Genomic DNA, 25927 nt, shown 5'->3' with positions numbered 1-25927 from the left:
CCTCCAACTCAGCTGCTCTTCTCTCTAGCACCTTCTCCCACCCTGTAGTCTTGAATTCCAAGCTCTCTCTCTCCGACCCCCCTCTCCAAGTAGGAAGCAGATGAGAACTCCAAAAGGCTGATCAAACAGATATCACAGGCATCTGGAGCAGATAGGGAGTGTGTTTGTTGGAGGGAGTGGAGGCAGATGCCCATATAAACCATAATAATATAACACACAGCAGAAGATAATCACCCTGCATCCAGAAATGTTCTGAGGGTGCCGACTGCCATAGCTGCCCAGTTCAAGGAACAGACAGGAGCTTCCTCCAAGGACTCATGTCCTATCCCACAGTGGGAACTGAAAGGCCTGAACTGGGGGGATATGGGGCCAGAGGGCCAATGGAATCGGGAGGCAAAAGGGGTTCCTGAGCAGGGTAGGTCCAGAGCTGCTCCCATCATCTATATTCCTCCCTCCTTTCTTCTACTGACCCTGAAGAGCCAATCAGTTCTCTTTTCCCCTCTCAAGGGATTCCCAGGAGCTGTCTGCATGGATGGAGTGACTCTAGGGGAAGGGGGCTGGAGAGGCCAGAACTGCTCCTATTCTGTTCTCTATCATCAGCTTCCTCCCAGGACCCTATATACCTTTCCCCATTATGGACAAAAGCCAGAGTCAAGCAAGAAGAGTCATGCAGACAGAGAGGGAAAGACTGAAGGACAAGGAAAATAAAATGGAGAGGGTCAGGGAAGATTGAATGAAAATGAAAAGGCATTTATTAAGTGCTTAGTTTGTGCCAAGCATAGTAACAGAGGAGAAAGGGGGAAGGACAACACAGAGGTCAAGGGAAGGGACAGGGAGAAGGGTGAAGATCAACTGGAGAATCTGGGTGGCTTCAGAAACATCTTTACTAATTAGAGACCATGAACCAGAATGTGTTATTGAGATTTGTACACAAATGAGACAGTGCAAGTCCTTCATTCTCCCAAAACTTTCTTCAAAGCTTCTATTGCCTCCAAATGGGCCTCTGCACCCTACCGACCCCTTGCACCCTAACACTCAGAGCCTACCACATTCCAGTTGGGCCCACGAGTATACCATTCCTTCCCCCCAACATGTTAGCTAGAAAATCCCTCCTCCAACAATGTCAAAATTGGCACCAGATTATGCCACTCTAGGGCTCCCCACTTTTTCCAGGCCATCTCTCCATTTCATCCACCAGGGGGAGTACGATTTCTTCACCCACCAGTTAAGGAGATGCCCAAGAGCTACGGCCCCCAAATATACACCCCCTCCCCACTCCAGGTTTAGCCCTCCTATCCACTTCCAGGAGACAAGAGGTGAAAGGCTGAGATAGCGGTGCAGAGAGGCTTCCTCTTAGCAAGGGAACAACCCCTCCCCTTTCTTCAAAGGCCCAGACCCTGTCTTGATCCCTGCCCCTTCGGCCCCTCCCCCCACCTTGTACCCAATGAGGTGCCCACCACCTGGCTGGCTCCCTGGGTGCCATAATCAGGAGAAACCAGCTTTCACTGGAATGGCCGGGGAGACTGCTTCCTTCCCATCTCTGAGCTGGCCAGTTACTCATTAACCCCAAAATGTGAGCGGGTTACCCTTTGATTTGAGCATTTAGAGGGCTGAGGAGAGGGAGGTCTCAATTTAGATTATGTATGAGGCGAAAAGGGAGGGTCGTAATTCAGGATATGCCTTTTGGTGGTTTAGGTGACACAATCCAGTCTGACGGAAGACTGTCACTCTCCAGGGTGTGTGTACTGAAGGGGAGGGTGGTCACATTAAGGAAGCCCACATTAGAGGAGTGTCAAAATCCAAATCCACTCTATATGTACAGAAGGAGCGGTAGCGATTTAGGGTGTGTTCTGAGGGAGGGACGAGGGCCACAATTAAGGTGTGCATGGAAGAAGGGGGGGGGGGGGTCGCAATCCAGGGAGCGTTTGAATTTACTGGGATGGGAAAGGTAGAGTTACGACCCACTCTCCCAATCCTTCTTGGATCTAGGCAAGGTGCAGGAGCCCCGAACCTCTCCCACATATTCCACCTTCCGAGGTGTGGTGTACCTCCCGTCTTCCTCAGTACAGGCATCCCGCCCCCAGGGTCCAAGAAGGAAAGACCCCCTCTCTGGTCATCTGGTCCTGGCGGGGAGGGAAAGGCTGTTGGCTGGTGAGGATGGAGGTGGGGGAGAGGAGGGGCTGCCCAGGGGTGGAGGGAGGGGGCACTCAGCTCCAGTTCAGGGGGAGTCGATCCCGCCTCCCGCCTCTCCCAATCAAAACCACCCTGAAGTTTTCTTCCACCGGAGAAGTTCGGTCCAAAATGCCCACAATGAAATAGCCCCCTGCCCAGCCCCAGGCCCCAGATCAAGAGCTCTCCCTTCCAGGTGGCCGATCCACACAACAGAAAGCCCCAAGCGGTCCACGTAAGTGTTCCCCAAGCCATCCTTACGGATGCCGGCTCTCCACCTCCGGGGACTCGGGGAGTCTGGCCGGGGTGCTCGGATTCCTCGCCGCCCCCCGGGACGCACGGACTCACCACTCGGGCCCCGCTGCTGGGACAGGGAGGGAGGGAGGCGCTCCCACCGTTGCACCGCACACCGTCTCACCGCACACAGTTGCACCGCGCTCGAACCCTCTGCTGCGCGGGGCCGCGCCGAGCCGAGTGGCGCTGCGCGGCGCGGCGCTGAGCTGGGCTGAGCCGAGCCCCAGAGCGGCGCGGGCCTCCCCTACCCCCGCCCCCGGAGGTGGATCCGGCGAAGCCACAGCTGTTACCCGGAGACCGAGGGGCGGAAAACTGCGCCCGCCCATCCCCCACGGCCCGGCGCATTCACCTCCAGAAACAATGGAGACAAAGCCGCGTCCTCCCCCGGGCTCTGCGCCTTCCTTTCCTCCCTCTCTCCAGACCCCGGCTGCCCAGGAACAGAGACACCCCCACCCCCAGCCAGCCCGCAGGCCGAGAAGGGCTGCAGGATGAAGCAGGGAGGGCAGCACAGAGGGGCACCGCGTTTTCTCCACCAGAACCCTCACCTGCTTGTCCTTTGCCTTCCCCCTTCTCTTTCTACCCTTCCTTCCTCTCCACTTTCTCCTCCAGATTAGGAAGGATGGAAGGAGAGAGAGAGGAGAGAGAGAGAGAGAGAGAGAGAGAGAGAGAGAGAGAGAAAGAGAGAGAGAGAGAGAGAGAGAAAGGAAGGAAGGAAGGAAGGAAGGAAGGAAGGAAGGAAGGAAGGAAGGAAGGAAGGAAGGAAGGAAGGAAAGAAGGAAAAAAGAAAGAAATCCCTAAGAAAAGGAAGGAAAGAAAGAAAGGCATCCCTAAGGATTGCTCCCGTTCTTGGAGGACGACCCACAAGTGGACATATTAGTAAATACCAAGTAAGCTCGACTAGGGAGTTGGGAGTGGACAGAACACCTGAACTCTGACTTAAAGAAATCTTGGGGTCCTATAAGGTAGAAGTAAGGAAGGAATGTATTCCAGAAATTGAGGGGCGGACAGCCAGTGCAAACGCGGCAAAATGGTCAAGTGAAAAGGGAGGCTGTTTGTGGGGTCGGAAGACCGACAAAGTACGACTCTACTGTGTGACCTTGGACAAGCCATTTAACATCTCTTGAATGAAGAGGTGAAGTTGATCTCGAAAGACCCTTCCTGAGTCTAAATCTATGAACAGAGAAGAGAGATAGCATACCCAGTTCCCAGAACTTCAAGAAAACTCATTTTATTCACGTGGATGGGACCAAGGTGCAATATTTGGAAATGTAGGTGGAAGCCAAGTTAGTGGCTTTAAATGCCGGGCTGAGGAGTCTGCATTTTCTCCAAAAGCCAATAGAGACGCATTGAAGACTTTTGAATAGGGGATTGACATGGTCCGACCTGGGGCTGCCCTTCCTTCTCTACCATTTTCCCCTTCCACTGCCTTTCCCCTCTTCTCCCCTCCCTCCCAACTTCCTCATCCCCCATGAAGCTTCCCCACTCTCTCCTCCTACAATTAAACATTAAGCCCTGGGAAAGCATTGGACTAGGCTGTGGGAGAAAGAACACTTAGTTTAAATGTCACAGTCTCTGCATTCACAGTTCACTATACAATGGAGGATATGACACAAAGTCACACAAAGCCAAATAATGTAAAAGTCCATGAGAGAGTGCACATAGGAATATGTGAAATCTGTCTATGATAATACTAGCTGAGTTACTAGAGGGAAGTGGGACATTTTGAGTTGGAGAACAGCATTGTCCAATTTGACCGGAGCTCAGTAGACATAAAAGGTGAGAATTAGTGTGAGATGGAAAGGTGAAAGTGGTGCCAGATGTGAAAACCCTAAATGTCAAACCAAGGGCAATAAAAAGTAGCCAAAAATTTCTGAAGAAGTAATAAGACGATTTATTTATTAGAAAATGTAATCTGGCAGTAGTGTAAGGTTGGACTGGAAGGGGAAAGACCTGTTCAGCTATTGGAATAGCTTGGGGGGGTGGAGATAAGGAATTAGTAATGAGAGTTTGTGCTGTGGTAGAGTCATTTGGGACAGAAGGGTAAGGATTTGAGAGATGTTACTGAAGGGGAATCAATAGAACTTGATAAGCATTTGGATAGGGGAAGAGTCCAAGATAACCTTACATTTTCAAACATGGGACACAGGATGAACCATGTGGTATCAGCCGCAGAAATGATGAAGTCAGAGATTTAAAGGCTTAAGACAGTAAGTGGAACCTCCAAATTGCAGGTGTCATATGCCCCATAGGCAGCTGGAGATGTAGGTCTGGAGCTCAGAAGAATCAGTGCTGGAGATTTGAGGGCTGATCATAGAATCAGTCATGGCAACCATAGCAGTGAATGAGAATGCCAAGAGACAATGTGGAGAGGAGAGAAGAGAAGCCAGAATAAATTCTTGTGGTGGAATCACTTTAAGAGGATGGGAAATGAATGAAGAGACAGTGAACAAACAAACAAAAAGACCATTTAGGTCTTTTCCAGCCATAAATCTGTAATCCTTTGATTTCCATTTTCTTACCATCCCCACCACAAGGTTCTTGTCAACATCTAGAATTTTCTGGAGTTCTCTGTGAAGGCTTCATTCTTAGGGTTGGGGAGGAGGGGACAGAAGATGGACCAATGAGAGGAAGTAGTTTGGGGAGAGGACAGGGAGAGATCATAAGATAATAGTTATTGCTGGAAGAGACTTAAGTCATCTAGTTTTCAGTTGAGGAAACTGAGCCCTAGAAAGGTTATTTTCCCAAAGTACAGAGAGGATGATAAGTAGCAGAGCTAGCATTTGAAATCAGGTCCTCTGACTTCAATTCCTCATGCAGCCTTATGGGGAATGAGTAAGGGGGGATGAATGGGATAGTTGAGGTAGGGGCAGTAAAGGGGAAAGTGCAAAGTGCAAAGTCATTGATTAATGTTAGAAGGGCAGGGAGGACTTAGCTGCCAAGCGTGGCCTACATGTTGTCCAGGCAAGGGGAGCTTGAGAGGCGGGCCCCAGGAACATACTCTGCCCCTGTTTGGGCCCCTTCCCAGGCAAGAACAGGGATTTACCTTCAAAGCTGGCCTGCCCCACCCTTCCCCAACTCTCCCTGCTGAGTTGGCACCGCCCATGCTCCCTGAAGCCAACCCTTACCCCAGCTCTCTGAACTACTCAGTGGTGTCTTTTCTCTTAAGCCCCACCTACCAGGCAAAGCTGAGTAGGACCTCAGGTGTCAGGCAGCTGGGGGTCCTGGGCTGAGCCTACATCACAGTCCCTCCTCCTCTGCCTTTAGTTTGTACTGGCCCAATGAATTTCCGTGGGCCTGTCTGGCCAGAGGTGAGCAAAAGACTCAAAGCCTACCTTCAGGAAATCAAAAGGCACTGCTATTCTCCAGCCTGGCAAAGAGGGAAAGCATGTGTGGGCATCAGTCATTCTAACACCTCCACGTTTCACTGCACTATGATGCTCTAGAGGTGAAAGATAAGGACCTGAGTCTTTGTCCCTTAGTCTAAGCAATGCCTGTCTAGCATCCCTACCATGTCAGGGTCCATTCTAGTCCCCTTCAGAGACTGACAGATTGATCAACCACATTGGCTGTTCCCAAGCTCCCAGTTGTCAGTCAGTTAATAAACATTTATTAAGCTCCTGTTGTGTACTAGGCACTAATTTCTGGAATACAAGCTTTTGATTCTCAGGATTCTGTCATTCAGGTTTACAACTATCTCAACTCTTCACATTTTCTTTTCCTGTCCCATACAATGTTACCAAATCTTGTTTCTTCCTCCACGTCTCTAGAATTCCCTTCCTTCTCTCTATACCCTAGCTCAAGCCTTCATCACTGTTTGCTTCTTAATTGGTTTCCCTGCCTTCATCCTCTCCCCTCTCTCCAATTCTGCACACAACTGCCAAACTGATAATCATTAAGTATTTCTTAAATGCCCTCTACATGCCAGACAGTATTCGAGGCACAAGGGTACAACTATCTTGTTTGGAGAGTTGAAATGAGGCAGCAGTGTATTCTAGGCATATGCAAAAAGCATAAAGGCTTGCTGACAAAGAATGTCAGCCAGTTTGGCTGGAAGGTAGCATGGGCGGGGGTAATGTATTATACTTAATAGAATATATTCACATCCTTGCATGATGCTAGACATCCTCTATTGAGTTAAGAAGAAATCCTGTTCCACACTCACCCTAGCTTCATTTCCCCCAATTAAGGTAAGCCAATCTGTGTTTGTCATCCATGACCCAGGGCCCAAGGACTCTGATCTCACATGGAGGGGACCTGACACCATGAGGGTCTTTGTCTCTCTCCAGCTCATTGCTTCTACCTGGAGTTCTCCAGGAAAATCTTACACCGTAATCACGGCATGGCTAATGTCTAGGTTTCCCTAAAAGTAGGTAGCAAAGTCCTCGAGTTCTGTAGAGATACTTAGTGTATAATATGGATATTGGGTATGGGATGGCCTTTGTTTCTCACACCACAGAAAATGTATAAGCTAGGAACAAATACAAAAATATAAAGCAGTCCCACACTCCCACCATCACTTCCAAAGAAACTTTGGAAAGCTGTTCCCATTCCCTGTCTATCCACTCTGACCCGTTACCACTCCTCTCTTCAAGAAGCTTCAATGGGTCCCCATTGCCTTGAGGGTAAAATACAAACTCTTCTATTGAGCCTTTAAAGCCTTTCTTTCACCGTCGGCCTCCCATCTATCTTTCTAGACTAATGTGACGTTTCTCCTTCTCAGCCAAACTGGGTGAACTCTAAAGTGCTTTCCAGATCTAAATCTATGATCCTATGATGCTCAGGAAGACATTCCATTGAACCTCTGTGCATTTGAAAAGTCTATCTCCACTCCGGGAAGCCTTTCCCAACCCTTTTTAATTCTAGTGCCTTCCCTCTCTAAATTATCTCCTATTTATGCTGTAAATAGCGTTTGTACGGATTTGCTGCCTTGTAGTCTCCCCCACTAGATTACGAGCTCCATGAATATTGGGACTGGCTTTTGCATCTTGGCGCTTAATAAATGTGTATTGACTTATTGACTGGAATGTTCTCTGAACTTTACCTCTGCCTTGTAGATTTCCTAGCTACTTTCAGAGTTCAGCTCTATCCTCATGTTCTCTATCACCCTCTGTTAAAAGTTCTCCCCCATGCCCTACCAGGAATTACTTTGTGTACAATTCATGTTTACTTCTATGAGTACCTGCCATCTCCCCCCAATGAGACATAAGCTGCTTGAGGACAGGGACTTTCTCATTTTTGTCATTGGGTCACTAGTGCCCAGTATTATGATATATGATTTCATCCGTATAGGAAGCTCTTGGTAAAGAACTTCCATCAATGGAGACAGGTTCCTTTGCAGCAATTTCCCTGGGGCACTAAAAGGCAAGGTGACTTGCTCAGTGTTACAGCCATAATATGGTGATAGAAGCAGGATATGAAATCAGGTCTTCCAGACTCTGAGGCCAGCTCTTTATCACAATGCTTCTCACTGAGCATATCGTGTAAGAGAGTTATTGAATTTAACTAAAGTTCTAATCAACAGTGTCACAGAATTACAGAATTTGAGAGTTGGAAAGGGCCTTAGTGGCCATGTCTCTAGAGGCAGCTGGACAGTGCAGGGGATAGAGCACTGGGCCTAGTGTCAGAAAGGCCTGAATTCAAATCCATTCTCAGACACTATGTGACCTTGGGCAAGTCCCTTAACTTCTGACTCTGTTTCCTCAACTGTAAAATGGGGATAATAACACCTATTTCCAAAGATAGTTGTTAAGGATCAAACAAGTTAATATTTGTAAAGCACTTAGCACAGGGCCTGGCATATAAAAATCGTAGATGTTAATTTACTATTTTATTCAAACCTACATACAAAGGAATACCATCCAGTCTCAGCCTGAAGGTCTTCAAGAAGGGGGAATCCACCACCTCTAGAGGCAAGTCATTCCATTTTTAAACAACTCTAATTCTTAGCAAATTTTTCCTTATATCAAGCCTAAATTGTTCCCGATTTTGCCAGACAGAATACGCTTAATCCTCCTTTTAGACTTAACAGCATTTCAAATACTTGATCACAGCTATCATGTTCCCCCAGAGTCGTCTTTTCTCTAGGCTAAATCTGCAGGATTCTTTCAACTAATCCTAATGAGTCATGACCTCAAGATCCTTCACCACCAACCTATCTGAACACTTTCCAGTTTATTAATGTCCTTCATCAACTGTGTTGCCTAAAGCTGAACATAACACTGCGCATGGGAGCCCTGCTTCTCCTAATGCACCCCAAGATTGCATTGGCTTACTTCCTTCTCTTTGCCTAGGAGGTCCCCTCTGAGTGTAACCCTGTGAATTTCAGGACTAGCAAACTACAGGCTGGAGAATGAGCTGTGTCTCATTGGCCAGGGCCATGGCACTGAATGTATCTTTGCCTCTGAACTAAATTTTTCTTCTAGAAAGCTTGAAAGAGCAAGACTGAACAACACCTCCCTTCCGCTGCCATGCACAGGCATCTTAAAGTCTGTTCAAGAGAATTTCAAAGCCTGGAGCTTGGGAAAGATCCAAATGAGCTCACTTTCTTGGATGGGACTCTACCCAATAGGGGATGAATATATGGGGCTCCCAGATTGGGGAAACAGCTCAGGGAGTTTTGGAGTTAGTTTCATTTGTGTTTACCTAGAAAAATGACATAACCCAAGGAAGAAGAGTACCTGCCTTGACTTGTTCCTCGCATCTAATCAATTATTAATTCCCTGTCAATTTTCCCTATGTCTCTGGAGCACTACAATATCCACTCAGGGGTGGGGAACCTGTGGCCTCAAGGCCACATGTGGCCCTCTAGGTCCTCAAGTGTGGCCCTTTGACGGAATCCAAACTTCACAGAATAAATTCCCTTAATAAAAGGATTTATTCTGTAAAACTTGAACTTAGTCAAAAGGCGACACCCAAGGACATAGAAGGCCACATGTGGCCTCAAGGCTGTAGGTTCCCCATGCGTGATCTAACTCCCTATATTTTCTCTAACATATGCCTAGCACCAGATTAATCTTCCTAAAAGATTTGGGGGACTCACTTCCATGCTAAAAAAAAAAAAACTATTGTTTTTCCATTGACTAAAAGATAGTTCAAGGCCCCCCACCATTTGGCTGCCCAATCAATCCACCTTTCTAATCTTAGCTGATCTAGCTGTATTGATCTGGTCACCATCCCCCCAAAATATGCCTTAATTTTTCTTTTTGCCTTTATTTTTGTTGTTTCTCCTACTTGGAACACTTACCCACTATCTCTAGCTATCAGAATCCTACTCATTCCTTAACTACTATCTCCATGTTATGAGGTCTTCACTGATCCCCAATCCAGAAGCAATCTCTCTCTTAAGTGAATAACTATACCACTTGTCTACAATCCTTATACAGAACAAGCTCGTGACTTGGATGAAATAGGCATCAACAACTCTGTTCCTTCCAGCAGGCCTTCCCATCTGCCCTGTCTTAATGTCCTGAAGCCTCCTGGCACTGCTATCCTACGTAACCAAAGGATCCCTGGGTTTTGCCATTTGCCTTGCAACTGAATTTTTTATTTATTGTCTTCCCCAGTATAAGTACTTATAGAACAGTCCCTGTCTCAATTTTTCTATGTTGCAGTGGATACTGTCAGGCCTGGAGTCAGGAAGAGCTGAGTTCAAATCTAGTCTCAGATATGTACTTGCTGTGTGACCCTGGGCAAATCGCTTAACTTTTGTTTGCCTCAGTTTCCTCATCTGTAAAATGAGGATAATAAGAGCACATACCTCCCAAGGTTACTGTGAAGATCAAATGAGATAAAAATTGTAAAGTGCTTTAGCACAGTGCTTGGCACATAGGAAGCACAACAGAAATGTTGGCCATTATTATTGTCTATATTCTCAGCACTTAACGCTTTACTTTGCACTTGAGCACTTCATGCTTTTTTTCATACATTCATGCCACTTACATGTTATACACAATTATTTGTGTACCTATCTTCTCTGGATTGGAAACTCCTGGAGTTCTGGGATGATGTCATACATGAGGCAGCATGATGGATACAGCAGAGGCATCAAACTTGCAGCCTGGCATATAGCCCACAAAACTGCAACCAGATTAAAATGTAATTGGGAAATGCTACACAAAATAAATAAAAATAAAGTTAAACATGATGCTAATTTGAAGTTTTCTAATCTGTTTCTATTTGAATTTGACTCACTTGACTGCTATATTTGGAGTCTGGAAGATATAGGATCAGATGTTGCCCTTGTCTGATGCCTACCTGATGTATAGCTCTGGCCAAGTCACTTAACCTCTCTGGGCCTCACTTTGCTCATCTGGAAAATGGGGATAATATCTGTAAGTAACTACATCACAGGGTTGTGAACACCAAATGAGATGGTTATAAAGTGCTTTATAAATGTTTCAGTTCTCTATAAATGCCAGCTTTTATTATATAAATAAATGACACATCCCCTGCAGAGTCTAAAGTACCAACTATGCACATCGTACATATAATAAATACTTGTCCAAAACCAAACTCCATGTTTCCTCCAAAACTTGCAAATTCTCCCCACTATTCTCCCAGTTACCTGGGTTGAATGAAATCATCTTTTGACTTCTCCCCAGTAGTCCTATGCCTAATCAGCCACCAAATCCTGCCAACTCTACCTCTGTATTATCTCTCATGTTATTTCCTCTTTTCTATTCCCCCCCTTCTCTGAGGCCTCATTACCTCTCACATGAACTATTGCAAGGACTTCCAGTCTTCCTGCCTCTGGTTTCTTCCCCTTCCAATTCAGTGCTTGCTATTTATAATGCAATTTATAATTTATAATGCTGGGCATAAGGGAATATTAAGATTAAGAGAATTATTAAGAGATCAATATTAAGAGAAATAAATAAGAGTGATTAAGATAAATAAGATTCTTTTCCTCAAGGACCTTATGGTCTAGTAGAAAAATTAAGTCACATATACTACAATAATAAATAAAACATGGGCATAAGAGGTACAATTATATATTCTTACCAACAGCACCATAATATGTAACAGGCATTGTGCTAGACGATGCAGATAGAAATATAAAAACAAACATGTCCCTGCCCTCAAACGTATAGGAGGATATAACATGAAAATATATAAGGAAATACAAAATATACATAATTTCCTTGTGGGGAGGGCAGATGAGGACAGACCTCATGTAGGAGATGGCATTTGATTTGAACCATTAAAGAAGCTAGGGATTCTTTATGGAAGCCGAGGAGGGAAAGCATTCCAGGCCAGAGCAAGCAAGGCAATAGGCTATCCAACAGACGGAGTATGAGATGTTCTAGGCTGGAGTGTCAAGTCTACGAGGTGGAGTAATATATGACTAACCTGGAAAAATTGGTTGGAGCCAGATCGTGAACAACTTTAAATGCTTGAGAGATGAGATTGCATTTTACCCTAGAGGTAAGAGTGACATGGTCAGATCTGTGCTTTAGGACTTTCAATTTGGTAGGTGTGTGGAAGATGAATCAGAAAGGGAGAGACAAGGCAAGGAGATCAATTAAGAGATTGTTGCAATAGTCCAGGCAAGAAATGATGAACTTGAACTAAGATGGCAGCCATATGAGTAGAGAAGGGATAGATATAAGAAATGCTTTGGAAATAGAATCAACAAAACTAGGCAATTGATTGGATATGAAAGGTGAGGGAAAATGAAGAGTCAGAGGGCAACCAGAAGGATGATGGTGTCCTCAAAAAATATAGGGAAGTTAAGAAGAGAAAGAAGTTTGAGGGAAAGACAGTAATAGTGAGGTAACACTTAGAAAGTGCTTACCATATACCCAATAGGTTTTTTGAGGAGTTCTATTCTGAAAGTAAGGAGAGATGTAGGGTGATGACTTGAGATAGATCAAGTGAAGGTGTATAAGGATGGGGGAAAGGGACACATTTGCAGAACATTTAGATGATGTTGACATCACACCTGTATATAGCAGAAGTCGAGTAAAGGTATTGGCTCTGGGACTCGAGGTTGATGACTTGGAGGCCAGTATGTTTGAGGGGACATCAACATGTTTATTGATGTTTCCAAGTATAAGGCAGGGGCTAGGGTGGGGAAGACTGTAAGTAGGGAGAATGACCTGGGAAGCTGCATATATCCAGAATATGGATAATGTACTGTTTCTGAATGATAAAATCTTCAAACGAGAGGCTAAATGATGGTGGCTGAGACAAGGTGCCTAGGAAGTGGCACGGGGGAGGCAAAGAGCCTGCTCCTCCTCCTGGTCCATTAGGTCAGAGAACACAAGAGAAGGTATATCCATTACTAGAGAGGACATCTTCAAAGGGAAACCTGGTTTTCTTGAATGCTGGAATATGAAAGGGGTGCAGTAGAAAAAGGTATTGGATGAAGTGAAATTTGTTAACAATGGAACAAGGGTTCCATAGGACACCATGATATGGGAAGGAAAGGGCTGAGGAGCATGGGATTGAGAGCAGGGAGTGGCAGTAAAGGAGTGGCTAGTTTTCTTTTTGGCAGCTAGCAGTCCTATATCACTGAGATGAGGACAGAAATGGATTTTTTGACTGGGGCTCCTACCTTTAAGACTCATGATGGCAATGAGCAGAATAAATTCTTTTCCTAGCACTAGAAGAGGGAGTTCTGATGGCAGAAGTCAGTAGTCTTGCTCAAAAATGAAGTCCTGCTGGAAGAGGTCTTATATAGAGGTCTCTGGTCCTGGGCTGGGTCCATCCAGTCCAGTCCTTAGTGGTAATAAAGAACTGTAGCTATTATTACAGTGAATTAAAACACAATAGCAAAAGATCTCAGGGAAACAGATTGGGGAGATGGAGAAGCTAGGGAAACTAATCCACAAAGACACTACTGTCATCCCTCTATTAAGGATTTCTCTCCTGTATTTCGCATCTATCCCCCTGTTCTTGCAACTCATTCTATCTATTGGGATGAATCTTTCTAATATATAGCTTTGTCACCTGTGCCACCCCACCCCCACCCTCACCTCAAAAACCTTTTAATGGTTTCCCATTGTCTGAACGAAGACTAGACTGCTTTGTTTAGCACTCAAAGTGCTCACCTACCCCTAACCTATTTAACTTAATTTCATATCACTTGCCCCTTATGTATTACTAAACAAATCAGATTCCTCAAACGTGTTCTAAACTTTCTCACCTTTTGTAACTTGCCTTAACTTAGTTCCTTGTTCTCAGAATGTCCTTTCCATGTCCATCCGATCAAAATCTTAATTGTGGTTTAGGGCCCAAGCTCAAATGGCAGCACCTCCACGAAGTCTTCCCTTATGCTCAAGGCCATAAATGACATCTCCCTCTCATGAATGCCCAGAGTTGTACTTCTCTCATGCAATTAACATTCCACTGTAATCATTTGTGTTGTTATCTCCTCTACTAGACTCAAACCACCCCGTGACCTAGTTCAATTCAGCACTTTTATCAGTGACTTGGATGCTGAAGGCAAGCTTATCAAAGTTGCTTATGATATGCTGAAATAACATTTTGGATAATTGGATCAGGATCCAAAGTGATCTGGACCCCTCACGAGAGCCAGAATGATGCTCAAATCTAGCAAGAGGGACAAGAAGATAGAAATGTGAAGATGTGTACTTGAATTAAAAAAATCAACTCTATAAGTACAGAACGGGAAAGACAGCGGGACAAGTTTATATGAAAAATGTCTGTGAGTTTACTGTTGTGTAGATCAGTGTATCAACAGTGAGACAGGGCTCCCCCAAAAGCTAATGCAACCTAAGAGCACAGTAAAAGAAACAGAACAGAATGTCCAGAATGAAAGGTTACAGAATGCTCTGGTCAGAACACATGGGAACTATAATTGGTTCTGGATGCCACATTTTAGGAAGAACACTTTCAAGCTAGAGTGTGACCAAGATGGTCAAAGAACTAGATAACTTTTTATTCAAGGATAAGAAACAACCTGACATGTTTAGCTGAAAATAGTCCTCTTCAAGTATTTGAAGGACTATACTGTGTAAGAAGAACTAGATTTCCTTAACTTTGCCCCACAGCACAAAATTAGGAGCAAGGGGAATAGAAGTATATTTCTGGGTCAAGATTAGAGAAAATTTGACAATTAAGACTTGTCCAAAAATGGAATTACCTCAGGAAGTAATGTTTCTGAACTACTCAATATCTTTAAATAAAGGCTGGATTGACCACTTGGCAGGGATGTTATAGAACAGTGATGTCAAAGTCAAAAAGAAATTGGAGCCACTAATCCATACATAAAGAACTCTGTGAGCGCATATTGACTTAAGTTTTAAAAAATGTTTTATTTTTATTTTGTTAAATATTTCCCAATTTCATTTTAATCTGGTTCAGACAGTACTCAGGAGTGTTGTGGAGGTCAAGTGTTTGACATCTCTGTTGAAGAAAGTATTCTTTCTCAGGTGTGTAGGCCTATGAGACATCTGAATGTCCTTCCACTTGAGATTCTGATTTTATGATAAGGACAGGAACTCTTCCTCATTTGGTTACATCTTCAGTGCCTAATATGCTACAACATATAGAGGAGGTACTTACTAAATGTTTGATGAATTAATGTGCCTTTACCCCTTTAGAAAGCTGTCAGATATCCCCCAGGGCTATTCAAGGATATGGCTAGAGTCAGGCTCCACTGTAGGGAGAGAAGCTATTCAAGAGCCAAGACACTATGCTGAGAGGAATCTTTCCAGGTTCCAGTTCCAGCTCAACTAATACACAACCACAATATGTATGTAACTGTAATGAGTCACTGATGATGCTGTCCCATATAGTAGACAACAGAGCTTCCCACAAACTTTTCTAAATAAAAAAATGATAAATAAAAAAACGATGATAAATGGCCATAATAGTTATTATCTTTTATTCAACTGTAAGTTCTTACCTAGCAACACAAAGGCAAGGCTGATATAGAACAAGCCCACGGTGTGAGGCTTGACAGGGACTAGCAGGCAGTCCTCCGGTACTGGAGCAGGCATGTCAGGGTGGGGTTCACTCAGAGCTGAATCTGCCACCATCCAACCTGCCTGCCCCTCCTCCCCCTAACCCCTGTCTGACTAGCATGGTGACTTCCACTTCTGGAATTCACCCCACCCAGCTCACTGCTTTTCAGTTCACACTATCAATGGGATACAGTTTGCCAGCTTTCCTCCCATCCTGCCTTAGGAAAATGAGATACTTTCAAAGAGCATCTCCAGGCTGTAGAGAGGGAAGGCATACACACCCTTTGGTAGTGCCCAAATCCCATTTCCCTACAGGCAAAAATCTGTTTGTTTAGCAAGCTCCTTTCTCTATGCTGCCAATCCAACATAATCCATTATCACCAGCCCTACTCCCCCACCCCCAATTCCCTGTTTCAAGTATCAGACATTAATTGTTCCTCATGTCTAGAGGGAAGGTGAAAAAAAAAAAAAGGCGAGGGGAGCTCTTCCCACCTGACAGATGGAATGGAACAGCTAAATCACAAAGGGAAGTGGATTCCATAGTCAGCCAGTAGACAAGCACCTAGGAATCCTGACTCCCAGGTTCTAATGACTAGATATCCCCTAAACATTTACACACAAGAAAGTCTGGGAAATACAAATTAGGTCAGGAAAATGAAAACCAAGGGTAGATGCAGACAGATGAAGCATCAAAAATAATTATTCCCAACACAAAATGACATGACACTAAAAAATGTCATAGAATGCAGACAACAGTAAAGAAGAACAGTGGGGAGAACCTAGAGAGAACACGGAGACGATGAAGGTCATGGTTCTAAATCCATACTGCTGAACTGCTTTCCCAATCTCGTCAACCAAATTGGCTTAGACTTTCATTACTACATTGCATTATTGTGAGGATCAACTGATGATGTTATAAAGTGCTCTTTAGACTGTAAAAAGTCATGTAAATTTCAGCTATTACCATAATTTGAAGTTTTTAAATTGTTTTCAATAACATAATTTCAAATATAATCCTTTTTCCAAGTGCAAGGTTGGTAAATGAATGTAAAATGTGAGCTGGAATTTTAAAGAGGTAAATCTTGAAAAAGAAAACCCTGTTGTCTATCTCTTTCCCCTTTCAGGAGACAGGCTCACAAGTTCTGCATGGCTTTACCACTAGTAACCATCAAGTGACTTAAATGGACAAAGCAGCTCATTACTGAATGCAACAACTCCGTTTCCTCACTGAAGCTTCCCTCCAGAGAGAGCTAGTTGGCTCTAAAGAGAATGTACAGCACAGGCAGCATAGCGGCAAACATGGTACAAGTGAGCATGGTGCTGTAGATAGAGTTCCTCTTGACTTGGGCCTCCAACCTCTGTTCCATGTCTGACAGTTCTAGAATCATGCCCTGGACAGCCAGGGACTGCCTGGTGTCCAGTGAAGAGTCTAGCAAGGCTTGGTTTGCTTGCTCTACAAGCTGAGAACGGGCTGCAGCCTTTACAAGCTGAACCTCTGCAACCATTTGGCTGAATTTTTTGTCCAGGTCAGTAAGCTGCTCTTGTAAACTCTGTAGACATGAACGAACCTGCTGAGATTGGCTGAGTTGCTCTTTCAAAGAGGCTGAAAGCAAGTGTGTATCTTTATGAGATATGAGCCTTTCTCCAGAAGTGGCGTCTTCTTGAGCTCCAGAAGTCACCCTGATTCCAGAGTGCACTGAGCTCCTAAATTCTTCAATAAGATCACTGAGATCCTTGTTCTGCTTGCTGTGGCTGGAGACTTGTTCTCTGATGATCTCCTGCAGACTCATTGGTCCAGTCTGAGATTGCAGAAGCAATGACTTCAGTTCCTGCAACCGTACACGATTCACATAGGTGGAGCCAGCAACACCAATCAAAGCTCCTAGAACAGAACCAATGATTGACCAGTTCTTCGTCTTTTCAGCTCTTGTTCGCTCCTTCTCATGACTCTCCCTCACAGCTGCAGAAAAGAGGGAAAACTTCTCTCGTTCTGACTCTTCTGAGTTAATGTAGGTTGTTCGGAGCCTCTTCTCTTCCTGCAGACACAGCAAACAGAAATAAAGCTATAAAGTTTATATCAATGGAAACCTAAAGAAGTAAGATATGATTATAGAACTTTCTCCCTCAGCACTCCATCACGACATAAATGGGGAGGAGGTAGGAAAGAGACATTCCCTGACTGTGAACCATGAAAGATTAATGCAAATTAATTCATCAGAAATCTGTGAAGTGTTTACTATAGTCAAGCAGCTACAGGAGGCATTGAGAATACAATAATGAAAAATAACACAATTCCTGCCTTCACAAAGTTAATGTCATAAGGGAGAAGACACAACCCTTTGTCCTATGGAAAAACATGAGGAGTGATCCCTTTCGAAGGGAAGAGGATCTGGGAAGATTTTAGAGAGGAAATGGCACCTGAGTTAGTTTTTAAAGAAAAAGATTTCAAAAGGAAGTTGGAAAGGAGGAACAAATACATGCCAAGCATGAGAGGCAGTCTTTACAAATATACAGAGGTGGGAAAATCAGGATGAGGATCATCAGATCATAGGTGTAGGTATTTTAGAGAACCTTCCTTCTTCATGCTATAAATGGGGCCAGTTAATAGTATGAATGGAAAATAAAGTGCCCAAGCAACATTACATGAAATGAGGCTGAAAAGACAACATGGTCTTCCATGCCAGGGTAAAACAATCTGTTTTTAATCCTACAGGCAATAGGGACCTCCGCAGTTTTTGAGTTCTTAGTAAGATCATCAGATCAATGCATTAGGAATGTCAGTTTAGCAGCTGTGTGATGGACAGATTTGTGAGGATTAAGCCTGGAAATAGAACATGAAGGCTTGAACTAGGAGAGTGCTAATGTGGGTAAAGAAGATAGGACACATATGAACAACATTGTCTAAGCAAAAAATGGAAAGACTTAGCAACTGATTGAATATGGGAAGTGAGATGAAGGGAAGAATCAAAGATGACCCTGAGATTTGGAATGGGAGAGACTGGGGAAATGGTAGTGCCAACAAAAGAAAAAATGAGAAAGTAGGAAGACAGAGACAAGTTTTAGGGGAAGATGATGAGTTCAGTTGTGATCACTTTGAATTTGAAGTGTCAGCAGTACATACAAGTACCAGGGAGCTAGAGATACAAGATTAGAATTTAGGTGAAAGACTGAGACTGATATGCAGATGTAGAAATTACCTGCAGAAAAATAACTGAAGCCACAAGAGTAGATAAGATTGCTAAGGAAAAGAAAAAAAAACTAAAAGGGTCAAGGACTACGTCTTGGGAATACCTATAGGAAAACAATAAACCAGGGAAGATCAAAACAGAATTCAGATGGATGAGAGGAGAATCAGAAGAAAATGTCATGGAAGATAAAGGAAGAATATCCTGAAGGAGAGAATGGCTGCTATTGGAATATGCTACAGAAAGGTCAAGAATGAAGAGGACTGAAAAGAAGCTATAGAGTGTGCCACTAGGAAGTTACCGGTAACTTGAAGGGAGTTGTTTCAATGGAGTGGTAGGGATGAAAATCAGACTACAAAGACAGGTATTGAGAAAGTACAAACTCCAAGTACAGACTCTTTCTCCAAGTTTAGCAAAGGAGAAAAGCAGGGGTGAGGAGCCTGTGGCCTCCAGGCCACATGTGATTTTCTAGGTTCTTAGGTGCAGCTTTCTGACTGAGTCCAAGTTTTACAGAACTCCTTTTATTAAGGGGATTTGTTCTGTGAAGTTAAGATTCAAAGGGTCACAGAAGAGTAATGTAGTTTGAGGGGTTGACAAGATCAAGGTAAGGGTGGGTTGGTTGTTTTTTTGAACAGATGAGACTAAGTTACGTTTTTAGGAAATGGGGAATGAGCCAGCAGAGGAGAGCAAATAATATTTGAATTTAACTGGTTAATAAGGAAGTGTTGAAAGCTACCCATCAATGTTAATATATTAATGAGTGACAAGAGGATACTAATAGAGCACTTACCATAACAGTGATTCTTTTCCTATTCTTCCCTAAGTTCTATCTTTGAAGACGTTAATGACCGAGTCACAAGGCAAGAACATCTACCACTTCTCCTGAGTGTATAATGACATGGACTTGTTAGGGGATCCTAACAGGAAGCCCCAGTCTGCACCTCTGTTGGTAGAGAGGTAACATCTCAGTAACTCCTCTAGATTCATCCTACCTGCAACAATCTGTGTTCCAGAGTTGCAAGTTCCAAGTACTGGGTGTCTTCCCGGGAAACTCGATCCAAACGATCCCGAATCTCTTTGAGTCTGGCCTGGTGAGCTTCCAGGTCATCTCTAGCCTTTCGGACTATTCCTCGAGCCACCATGAACTCTTTCTCAGCCTGAAAGGCAAACAGAAGTGAAGTCTGTCCCCCTTTCCAAGGTGAACTACTTCCCTAAAATAGTGAAGTGCTGGGAATGGGGGAGGATATAGTTACCTACAGGTGCTACACACTGACTGGCACTCTGGTTGCCCTGGTGTAATTATGCTTTCCTTGTATTTTTATTTTATTCTGGCAGAAGACAGAGATGTAAAAAAGAACAAAATTTCAAACCTAACTGTTTTTCCTACACTGCTATAAAAGGGAATAAGGAAAGGAAATAAGCAATTATTAAGTGCTTACTGCAGCCAGGCACTGTGCTAAATGCTTTACAAATATTATCTTATTTGATCCTCACAACTCTGGCAGGCAGGTGCTGCTATGATCTTCATTTTAGAGAGGAAGAAACTGAGGCACACAGAAGTTAAATGACTTGCTCATGGTCATGAAGCCATGTCTGAGGCTGGATTTGAACTCAGGTCTTCCTGAGTCCAGGCTCAGAACTCTGTGTACTATCATGTCAATGTTCATATGTCCACAAAAGAGGGAACCTAGAGCTCAGTTTATCCCTGGATCTACCACCTACTCTCTTCTCCTCCTATTCCTCATTCATGTTTCCCCATTCAAATATGGGAAGGGAAGCTTTCCATTTAAGTTTTTCATAACTAAGTAACAAAAGTTAAATGAGACTTCAAGAAAAAACCCTGTTGTTGTGTGAGTATGCACACATACACATATGTGTATGTAAACACATACACAACACACAATGAAAAGCAGAATATTGACCCAATTCTCCACTTGTGTAGATAACACCATAAATTTTAGTGTTTTTTGTAAATAAACTATTCTCACTGCTATTGTGGAAAGAACTGAAATGTGACTACGCTGAAGTTATGACGGATTTGACTTTTGTCAGTACCGTTTTAAGCTCTTAAAGCTTAACTAGCACTAAAATTTTGGGAATACCCTGTACAGGGTATAATATTTTTCAACTTTTTTTCCTTCACAAATACTCTTTAATTACGGTGTTATAAAATCATTATAAATGCAAACACCACCAGCTCAACATCAACAAAGGAATCAGCTATTGGGCCTAACTGTATAGAAGGTAATGACCAGAAGGGGAAAATGGCAGTGGTCTGGTTGAGTAACATGCTAAAACCACATTCAGTATCTCCAACCCAATGGCACTAAAGAGCTCTAGATTCTCATCTGCATAACACATGTAACATTTACCTCAGTCACATTCCCCTGGGCCTCTCGAACTTCATTTAATCCAACGAATTCCTCATAACTTTCCCACCAACTTTTGGCCACAGAAGATATTCTCTGTTGGAAATTCTGTCCCAAGGCTCGACCCATTTCAGCAAGTCTGTGATATAGTCTGATGGCAGTTTTTGCTGAAGTTTTCCCCTTGGGCTGGATGGGACCTGGGCTGGAGAAGGTCCTCATGATAAGGAGTTTCATCCTTTGGCTTCTCAGCCCCAATTTCTGGGAGGAATTCATGATGTACTGCATTGCAAAAATGGTAGTATGCCCCATCACTAGGCCTGAGAATTCATTCAAGGCACTGAGGAATGCTGGAAAAAGGACACAGAAGGTATCTACTCAGAACCAAGAAAAAGCACAAAATCAAGCTCAAGCATTTCTAATTCTCAAGAGGGAACAATGTCTGAACGAGATATTTTCATTTAAATAGGTATTAACTGAACGCTCTTTAGGTATGATGGTCTATAGAATACTTTTCTCTCTCTGCTTGAAGAATGGTTCTCCTCAGAGAGTTCAAGTAAACTGGTTTAATGAAAATATTTCATATATTTCTTGGTTTGATTTTTCCAGACCTATGATTTCACCAATGTGGAAACCCTCCACCTATCCAGACCTGCAACTCACAGTAACTCTTTGTCTTACAGAGTTGCCCGGGACACTGAGGAGATAAATGATTTGCGCATGGTCACACATCTGCCCATGAATTGGAGGCAGGAATTGAACCCAGTCTTTCTTCTTCACTCCATGGCCAGTGCAGTAGGCATTAGGCCAAGTTGCCTCTGTTTATTTAAAATTTTTATTAATGCCTTTTTTTAAATCACATGATGTCCTGAATATATCCCTCCTCCTTTCTTCCCTATTCAGCAAGCTATCCCTTGTAACAAAGATTTTAAAGGGGAAAAAAACGAGAAAAATTAACCAACATACTGATCACTTTGGACAGTATAGATAATAAATCCCACAACTTCTCATTTCTGAAGAGAGATGGTACATTTAATTATCTAAAAAGTTTATTGATGTATTTTGTCTTTTAATCACTACCTACATTTAACTGGACATAAACAGCAAATAGTATACACTGTCCTCACTTCCACAGCCTATCCCTTCCTGTAGAAGCTTTGGCTGCTCTCCAAGAACAGGTACATCCCTGTTAATGAGCTGGATGAATCTTGTGCCTGAGGAAAAGGACGCCCAGGCCTGCTCAGACTATGATTCCTGTAAAAAAGATGACAAACTGGAGGGAAACAAGGGACAACAGCTTAGCAGGCAGAGTGAGGCATAAAAATCTCCTGGGGAAACCTGAGACAGGATTTCAGGAAACATCTAGGATTCAGTCTCATATCCACAAAAAAAAAAAAAAAAAAAGAAAGCCTAATCAACTGCCTCCCCGGCAGAATCTAACCTTCCCTCAAAAAATCAGGCAGCTATTCCAGAAGAAACTTATATGATTACTGAAGCACAGTTTCGAGAAAGGTGGTTTCTGCCTTTCCCTGGGGGGAGACAATTTTATAAGAAAATCAGGTCTTCACAGAAAATTTTTTTCCCTTGTACTCTGTCCAGTTTTTTCCTCTTAATTTCATTTAATCACAGGACTCCCAGGCTATTTGATTCCTGCATCTCACGTTTCAGGCCTCTACTCTAATCTCTCCCTTCCCCCACTACTTCTCTTAGTCAGTGCTCAGTCAGGCTCAACAGATTGATTTTCCTTAATCTTTCCTTTTTTTCAGTCTTTTGAATGTTTGTCCTAAGCAAATGAAAAGAAGCTGAGGGCTCTTCAAACACGGAATCTTCCCCATTATCCAACATGCAGAGCTCCTTCTGCATCTACCTATCTGGTCCTGTCTTTTCATGTCTCTTAAAAGTCTGCCAAAAGATGGAATTGCTCTGTTTTGTGTTGGTCAAATTGCCGTCCAAGTAACAAATCTGATCGCTAAGACTGTAGAGTGACACCTGGTGGCAACCAAAAATAACAGAAGGCCAAAATGGGAGGAAAGAATACAGTACTGATGAAAAAAGAGTAATAGCAGGGATTCACATTTATACACATGCACACATATACACACAAAATGTCCTCCCTCATCCTTTCCCTTTTCACAAGTGCAAGTGAGTGTTAATTTCCAAATGCCTAAATATTATTTCCTTATCTGCAAAGATGATGATTCTGATTTCTAACCCCCATGTCTACCTTCCTTAAGAAACATTCTCTATCCTAGCCAAAATGCTTTTGAGCTACCAGCCTGTGGGAAAACACTCCAGGACACAGCCAGACCTGCTAATGAATGGGGCACTAAGTTTATTCCACCTGATACTCAAAACAGATGTCTGGTGACCATGGGATGTCCTTGAAGCAAGTTTAAATTCATTCATTTATTAACTTGCACAATATCACCCATATTCTTTAACTTCTATTCACAAGGCCACCACTCTAGTTCAGACCTCCTCACCTCCATAACAGACTCTTAATTGGGTTCCCTGCCTCTACTGTATTCCATGTTGCCAAAATAATCTTCCTAATGTACAGATTTGACCTTGTCACTCCTCTGCTCAAAACCTTTCAGTGACTCCCTATTGCCCATATGATAAAATATAAACTTAACCAAGCATGACCCAATAAAATCTGGCTCCTACTTTCCATTCTTTTTTCACATTATTTTTTCATCATGTTCTCTGCTCCAGTCAAATGGACTAGCAGGTATTCCCTAAACATGCTATCCAATGTGCCTGGTATGAATTCTTTTATCTCTCTTTCAGAATCCTTCTCTTCAAGTTTGATTTAGGTGTCACTTTCTCCACAAAGTTTTCTCTAATTCCCCCAATTAAGAATGTTTTTTCCCTCCCCCAATTTTCCCATCAATAAATCAACAAGGCTCTATTAAGAATCTACATAGCATCTAGATTAATTTATCCTTCCTTTGCCCTCCTCAAAGTCATATCTTCCCCCCATTATAATACAAGCTCAATGTCGCTTTCTGGGAAGCTAAGTGGTGCAGTGGATAGTGCTGGACCTGGAGTCAGGAAGACTCATCTTCCTGAGTTCAAATATGGTCTCAGATACTTACTTGGTGTTTGATGCTGGGAAAGTCACTTAACCCTGTTTGCCTCAGTTTCCTCATTTGTAAAATAAACTGGAGAAGGAAATGGCAAACCATCCAGTATCTCTAAGAAATCCACAAGTGGGGTCAGGGAGAGTCGGACACGACTCAACAACAACTGTCTTCTTTTATCGTTTCTATCGTTATCTGCTCACCAGTCAGTCAGCTGGTATTTCTAAAGTGCCTACTGTGTCCCACCCACCGTGCTGAGCGCTGGGGGACAGAAGAAGGAAAACCCAGCCCTGCCCTCCAGGGCCCCACAGTCTAACGGAGGAGACGATATGCAAAACACACACAGGATAAACTGGGGGTGGTCTGAGAGGGCAAGGGCTCAGATCAGAGCAGCCCAGGAAACCCTTCCTGCAGAAGGCGCCACTTGAGCTCGGATTTCAGACCAGGAAGGAGACATACGGAGAGGATTTCAGGCAGGGGAGCACAGCTAGTGACAATGCTTGGAGTGGGGAGATGGATGGTGGAGAACAAGGTGTAAAAGGGGAGCGTAGGAAGGGGCTTTAAGGGTCAAACAGAAGATTTGACGTTTGATCCTGGGGCTTACAGAATACACGGTGACAGACAGGCTTCTAGGAATTTCAATCTGACAGCTGAAGGGAGGATGGAACGGGGAGAGAGGACACGAGGCCTCAGTCACTGGGGCGACTGCAGCCACGAAAAGGGGCGAACGTCGGAGCCGCTCTCAAGGTAGAAATGACGGCCCTTGACAAGGGATCGAACATGATGGGTTAAGGTGAGGGGACCACTTCCAGGACGGGTGACCTCAAGGGTAACAGAAGGGCCCTTAAGTTTCATCGAGCATGTACTGGGGGAACCAATGACCCTGGCCCGGTTCTGACGGCGCTTCCGTGCACACGGCCCCCTTTTGGGGGGCACTTTCACTAGAGCACCGACACTGAAAGCTCGCTTTCATAAAAGCTGCCTGCAGCCCTGGGAGGTGGTTCACCCACGGTCACACGGGCAGTACGTTCAAGGGAAAGAGGCTCCAGTCCGGCCACTGACCATCCTCTTTAGGCCCGGCTCTTCCAGGGCTAAATCTACGACCCCACCAACACGTTCGGAGAACGAGGAACAAGGAGGAATAATGACCACTGCGTCCCCGGCCTCACGAGCTCGCACAGGCTGGGCCCCGAAGCTCATCCGCCCCCCGCACGTTCGGCCACCCTGGCTCCCGTCCCCTCCCCGCCTCCACGAAGTCCAGAGGGAGGCCCCCTCCCTCCAGGGCCCTGACCGCCCCTCCTCCCGGCCTCGCCCGGCTTCCCGGCAGCCGAGGCCCTCAGCCCGGCAGGGGCAAGGGAAGGAGGGGCCCTGCCCGGGGAGGGAGCCCCCCAGGCCAGGCCTCCGGGCGGGGCCAAGGGCGCCAGCAGCGAGCCGGCGGGGCACAGCCTCCCTCCCAGCGCGCCCCGCCGGACCCCGCAGCCCCGACAGCCCCGGCCGGGGGCCCTGGGAAGGCGCGTGGGCCGAGGCCCGGGGTTTGGCTGCCCCCGCCCAGCTCCCGCCCCCTCACCTGGCGCGCGGGAACCGAACCGGTAACCGCCACCCCCGAACAGCCCGGTCTCCAGCCGCCCACGACCTCTGACCCCGCCGCGGAAGCGGCGGCTCGGTTTCCAAGCTAGGAACCAATCAGCCTGACTATGGAGGCGGAAGGGGCGGGCCGAAGGTTCCGCTTCCGGTAGCGAAGGGGCTCGGGGAAGCTGAGCAGCAGGCACGATGTCCGGCCGCGAGGGTGAGTGGCCCAAAGGCCGGAGGGTGGGGGCGCGGCTGGGGGCCGAGTGGCCTGACCCAGGAGGGGGCACCGAGACCGCGGGACCGCGGGAGGAGGACCCAGGGTCCGAGCGCTC

The 25927-nt window shown here is 44.8% G+C and overlaps 2 protein-coding genes across 6 annotated transcripts in view; both read right to left on the bottom strand.

Moving 5' to 3' along the window:
* PLXNB1 (plexin B1) overlaps positions 1-2804 on the bottom strand; it is a 72014-nt gene extending 69210 nt beyond the window's left edge. For all 5 annotated transcript variants that reach the window (XM_072654736.1, XM_072654751.1, XM_072654764.1 and 2 more), the window contains exon 1: positions 2518-2804. In XM_072654736.1, the coding sequence (XP_072510837.1) occupies positions 2518-2789 (272 nt within the window). In that variant the 5' untranslated portion in view covers positions 2790-2804. The remainder of the gene's footprint in view (positions 1-2517) is intronic.
* Positions 2805-14721: 11917 nt separating this feature from the next.
* On the bottom strand, positions 14722-25683 carry CCDC51 (coiled-coil domain containing 51). The gene is made up of 4 exons (XM_072654581.1): positions 25594-25683; positions 20950-21293; positions 19570-19734; positions 14722-17428 (listed from the first exon to the last, which is right to left on the bottom strand). Exons 2-4 carry the CDS (start codon positions 21253-21255, stop codon positions 16643-16645), a joined length of 1257 nt encoding a protein of 418 aa, XP_072510682.1. The 5' UTR covers positions 21256-21293; positions 25594-25683; the 3' UTR covers positions 14722-16642.
* Between the last annotated feature and the right edge of the window lie 244 nt (positions 25684-25927).

This window comes from Notamacropus eugenii, chromosome 1 (genome assembly GCF_028372415.1).
Source record: "Notamacropus eugenii isolate mMacEug1 chromosome 1, mMacEug1.pri_v2, whole genome shotgun sequence".
Taxonomy (NCBI): domain Eukaryota; kingdom Metazoa; phylum Chordata; class Mammalia; order Diprotodontia; family Macropodidae; genus Notamacropus; species Notamacropus eugenii.
Note: the sequence above shows the minus strand (reverse complement) of the source record. Positions and strands in the feature narration are given on the sequence as shown.

Bases quoted from the DNA above. Each gene is read 5' to 3' on its own strand.
- CCDC51 (XM_072654581.1), bottom strand. From the start codon at position 21,255: ATGGGGCATACTACCATTTTTGCAATGCAGTACATCATGAATTCCTCC. The intron at 19,735-20,949 runs GTAAATGTTACA...TTTGCCTTTCAG, and splicing joins CCCAGGGGAATGTGACTGAG to GCTGAGAAAGAGTTCATGGT. The intron at 17,429-19,569 runs GTAGGATGAATC...CTGTGTCTGCAG, and splicing joins TGGAACACAGATTGTTGCAG to GAAGAGAAGAGGCTCCGAAC.